This window comes from Phocoena phocoena, chromosome 4 (genome assembly GCF_963924675.1).
Source record: "Phocoena phocoena chromosome 4, mPhoPho1.1, whole genome shotgun sequence".
NCBI lineage: Eukaryota > Metazoa > Chordata > Mammalia > Artiodactyla > Phocoenidae > Phocoena > Phocoena phocoena.
Window position 1 is genome coordinate 100,185,451 of NC_089222.1, and position 4,391 is coordinate 100,189,841.

Here is a 4,391-nt window from a genome sequence, read left to right on the forward strand (position 1 = left end):
GAAGTAGGATAGATTCTAATATTCGTTAAATGAGAATGATTAAGTGTCATTTGATAATCTAGTTTGGAAACTTTTATGTAACATTCAATAATTAATGATAGAAACAGAATTGTTTCATATAACTTTTTATTCAATATTAAAAAAAACCTTTTACTTATATTTATTACCCTTACAATATCCTTGAGGATTCTATAGACATAGATATTACCAATGACATCTAGGTATGAAAGATTAAAATGACTTGTTCAATGTCCCAACATTGAGGGTGAAACTAAACCAATTAACCTAGGTTTTCTCATTTTCTCACAAATACCTTAGCTGATTGACTGGGCTATTTTTTAAAGGTAGCATTTCTCAAAGGCTCTGATTTTGTGATTAGTTACAGTGCTTTTGTTGATTTGTTTTAAAAAAGTGAATGTCTTCTATTTTCTGTATTTTTGCTTTTATTTAACCTTTGGAGATCTATTTAATTATATTGAATTCATTTTTGAAGTTTTCCCAGAAACTTTATTTCTTATGATTTACACAGTCTTTTTTTTCTATATCTATGATAAATTATTAAAAGTCTGTTAGAATATCAGTATTAATTGATATGTTAATAGAAATTAATACAACATAGAAGAATACTTTTATAACAAAATTATATTTTTATTTAATAAAAGTTTAAGAGAAAGTAATAAATTTACCAATTTATAAAACCAAAAACTTCTGAATAGACTATAAGAAGATGCACAATATTTGAGATTTCTCTTAATATGAAAGATACATAGGATGAACTTGAATTACCTAGTCTCTGAAAAGATTCTAAGCTTTCTCTGATTTTCAAATCTAATATTTAAAAATAAAGCAATAATTCATTTGTGTAAATAGTGGGGGTAAAAACATAACCTACTTTATCTTGAACCAAAAGATATATTACAATAGTATGTTTGCTGCTACGAAGCCTTTCGTGGTTGCTGCTAGTTACATTTTCCACTTCAAATTCTTTAAAAGGAATATAGGTACAAATTGACTCAGTAAATATTTATCAGGTAAGGAAGTCCAGAAGGTCTCTGAGTTTCAAAAAATGTAAGTAAAATACCAGTAACATCTTTGTTATGGATTTTTCCCTTCAGCTGAATACAGAGCATCCTGTCTTCCTATGTTATTGGATCAAATCATGAAATTACATACACCAAGCAAATGATGCTACAGGGAATGTGTAGCACTAACACTTTAATTAAAATACAAAATGATAATCTGCACGAGGGTGTTGCTAAGCATTTGATGACCTCTAATTACAGTAGTAGTAGCAGTTTTATTTTATAACTAGATAACTAGGTAATTAAAAACATGTAATTAAAGCCATATCCTAATTTGTAAAGGCAGTGAAAACAAAGAGTACAGTAAAACCCCATTGAAAAGTAGTTACTACATCATTATAATAAGATACATTTTAACCGACATATCGTATAAGGAAAATAAAAGTCAAACCTTGTCCTATGCTTTCTTGTTAAAATACTCTTGAAGACCAAATGGTAAAGTCCCAAATCATACACACAATACAAAATAATTTTATCCCAGTGAGCTTTCGCCAGTCCAAAGTTATTGTGAATGGTATAGGGTGAAAGATAATGTTGGAAGATGGTGTAGGATTACCATATAAAGTTTTAAAGATTAAGGCCAGAACCTCACTTCATTACTCAGGAATAATTAATTACTGAGCACAGGTATATTACATTTTTTACTACCTGCATTGTCACCACGTTTCTCACCAGATACAAGTGAGCAGAATCCTTTAAATGTTGTCCACTTTGGAGCTCGGTATGAAGGGTCGTGTGGATCTAGGTTCCTGAGAGAGGAAAAGGCTTGAATGTTCATTAACAACCATGAAGGAAGGAACTGGCCCAAGCAGGAGCCTTTATCTTAGAGTTCACAGACGTAAGAGTTGTATTTTGCCTGGTAAACTTGATTGGCAAGGGTCAAATAAGGCCACTCAGCTAAGAAAAAAACCAAAACAAAACAGCATATGGCCTAATTACATCCATGAACACAGAGACTTTCTAGATGCCTCTTTAAAAATGAACACTTCCTTGTGTTCAAGAAGCAATATTACCACTAGCAATACTTTTCTTCTTTCCTTGTCTCAGACACAAATGAACCCTCCGATCCACCAACAGAGCTTGAAATGTTACTGTCCCTTTCAGAGTGACACAGACCTCTTCCTCCTTCTGGCAAAATCCTCTGCCTGAATGAAGTTGGAGAGAGCCTTAGTGAGGTCTGAGGTCTCAGTGCTGCTCCCAAAGTAATACTTCTTCAGGCAAGGGCACAAGCAGTGCACGATGGCTCGGCGGATGTAGCTGTCAAAGATATAGTAAATGAAAGGGCTGATGCCGCTGTTGGCAAAGGCCAAGGGCCCACTCACCTCCATGCCCCACTGGAGAAAAGCTGAAGGAAAGTAGAGGTCTTGCTGCAGCCCAGAGACAATAGCCAGGAGCTTGAAAGTATTAAAGGGCAGCCAGGAGAAGACAAAGGCTGCCACAACGATAAAGATGACCTTTATGGATTTCCTCAGCTTTCTGTTGTGCTTTCCCGACTGCTGGTAACGGACACACAGCTTCCTTGTGATACAACAGTAGCAGGTCACAATGCTCACCAAAGGGGCAAAAAATGTAAAAATTAAGGCCACCAGGCCCCAAGTCAGTTTAACTGGAGTGGCCCTCTTCTCTGCACAGTATGGCTTACCATCAATCAGGGTGAGCTCCCGGGACAGAAGAGTAGGCAACCCCAGGAGGCAGGAGATAAACCAGACACTGGCACAGACTCCATACGCGCAGTCTCTATTTCTGATTTTCCTGGATACGGCCGGACACATGATGGCCAGGTAGCGGTCAACACTCATGCAGGTGAGCAAGAAGACATTGCAGTGCATGTTGACTGAGATCACGTAGGAGCTGCCTTTGCACAGGAAAGAGCCTGTCCTCCACAGTCCTAAAGATGCTTCTTTATCCACCCAGAGAGGCAACGTGATGATGAAGATGAAGTCAGAGGCAGCCAGGTTGATGATAAAAATGTCAATCAGTCTTCGGCTGCCCCTTTTGAAATGCAATGCACTCATGAGGATGACGTTCCCCAACGCTCCAGTCAGGAACACCACTGTGTAAAAGACTGGAAGGAAGACTGATGTATAAGGAACGTGGGAGTGGGTCTCGTCAATATCAGGATTTTGGCTTGTAACATAGAAATATTCCAAGTAAACTGCGGTTGCTTCTGGGTCCATCACTGGGTCCAGCAGGTGCCAAATCTGGTTAATTTTCTTACCTAAGAAGTTTTTGTATGAATTTTAGAATTCTCAAGGCAGCTTCTTTTATACAGTGCCTGCCTCTTCTCCCTGCCCCACCCCCTTCCTTAGAAGATCTTGGGACACGCATTAAAAACAGAGATTAAAAAATACAGTTTCTACCAATCCTCAGAAAGGCCCACAAGGAACACCACCCTGATTGGTATTGGGTAGTTGTGGTTATGGTTTTCTTTATTTGCATTTGCCCAGGAAACTGAGGTGCTTTTTAACTTTTTTCTTCAAGACCTTCAATTTGTTTCTTTAAATCTCCAGAGATTAGGAAATGAATTAACTTTTTCTCCTTACCTACCTTAAAGATATCTTTGCTTTTCTGACACTGAGAATCTTTTTGATCTAGCCTCCTGTTTCACATACAGTATACTGTTTTACTTTTAGAATTTTAAGGTGGTGATGTTGAAGATACTGTTTTCATTTACATCATTGGTGAAATGTGAAGAGAATAGTCTTCCATTGCATAAAGAGTAAATTTCCCCAAATCATACCAGTCCACATCTATGGCAAACATAATGATTCCAATTAGGGTACTAGTTTCTTCTCATTTATTTCGCTCTTTCAGTTCATGCATAATTGATCCTGTCTTGTTCAGTAAGTTTAAAAAAATACCCAGGGCTTCCCTGGTGGCACAGTGGTTGAGAGTCCTCCTGCCAATGCAGGGTACACGGGTTCGTGCCCCGATCTGGGAAGATCCCACATGCTGCGGAGCGGCTGGGCCCGTGAGCCATGGCCGCTGGGCCTGCGTGTCCGGAGCCTGTGCTCCGCAAACGGAGGGGCCACAGCAGTGAGAGGCCCGCGTACAGCAAAAAAAAAAAAAAAAAAACCCAAAATGCTGGGACCATGTCTTGTGCTTTTATCATTATTAAAAAAAAAGTTTTCACTACAATTAGCTCAGAACCTTGCATGTAGTAAGTGCTTTGGAAATGTTACTCATGATCCAGTATAATTTAGCAAGGATGAATTCATTGGGGTTTAACTGTGGGCATTGCTGTTATTTATGCAGCTTACAAACACAGGTTTAAAAGTCACAAACTGCTCTTTTTCCGCTATTACCTGT

The 4,391-nt window shown here is 38.1% G+C and overlaps 1 protein-coding gene across 1 annotated transcript; it reads right to left on the minus strand.

Annotated features, from left to right (window-relative positions):
* Positions 1 to 637: 637 nt before the first annotated feature.
* On the minus strand, positions 638 to 3,314 carry GPR15 (G protein-coupled receptor 15). Its single transcript, XM_065876686.1, has one exon. It carries the CDS (start codon positions 3,257 to 3,259, stop codon positions 2,183 to 2,185), a length of 1,077 nt encoding a protein of 358 aa, XP_065732758.1. The 5' UTR covers positions 3,260 to 3,314; the 3' UTR covers positions 638 to 2,182.
* Positions 3,315 to 4,391: the final 1,077 nt, after the last annotated feature.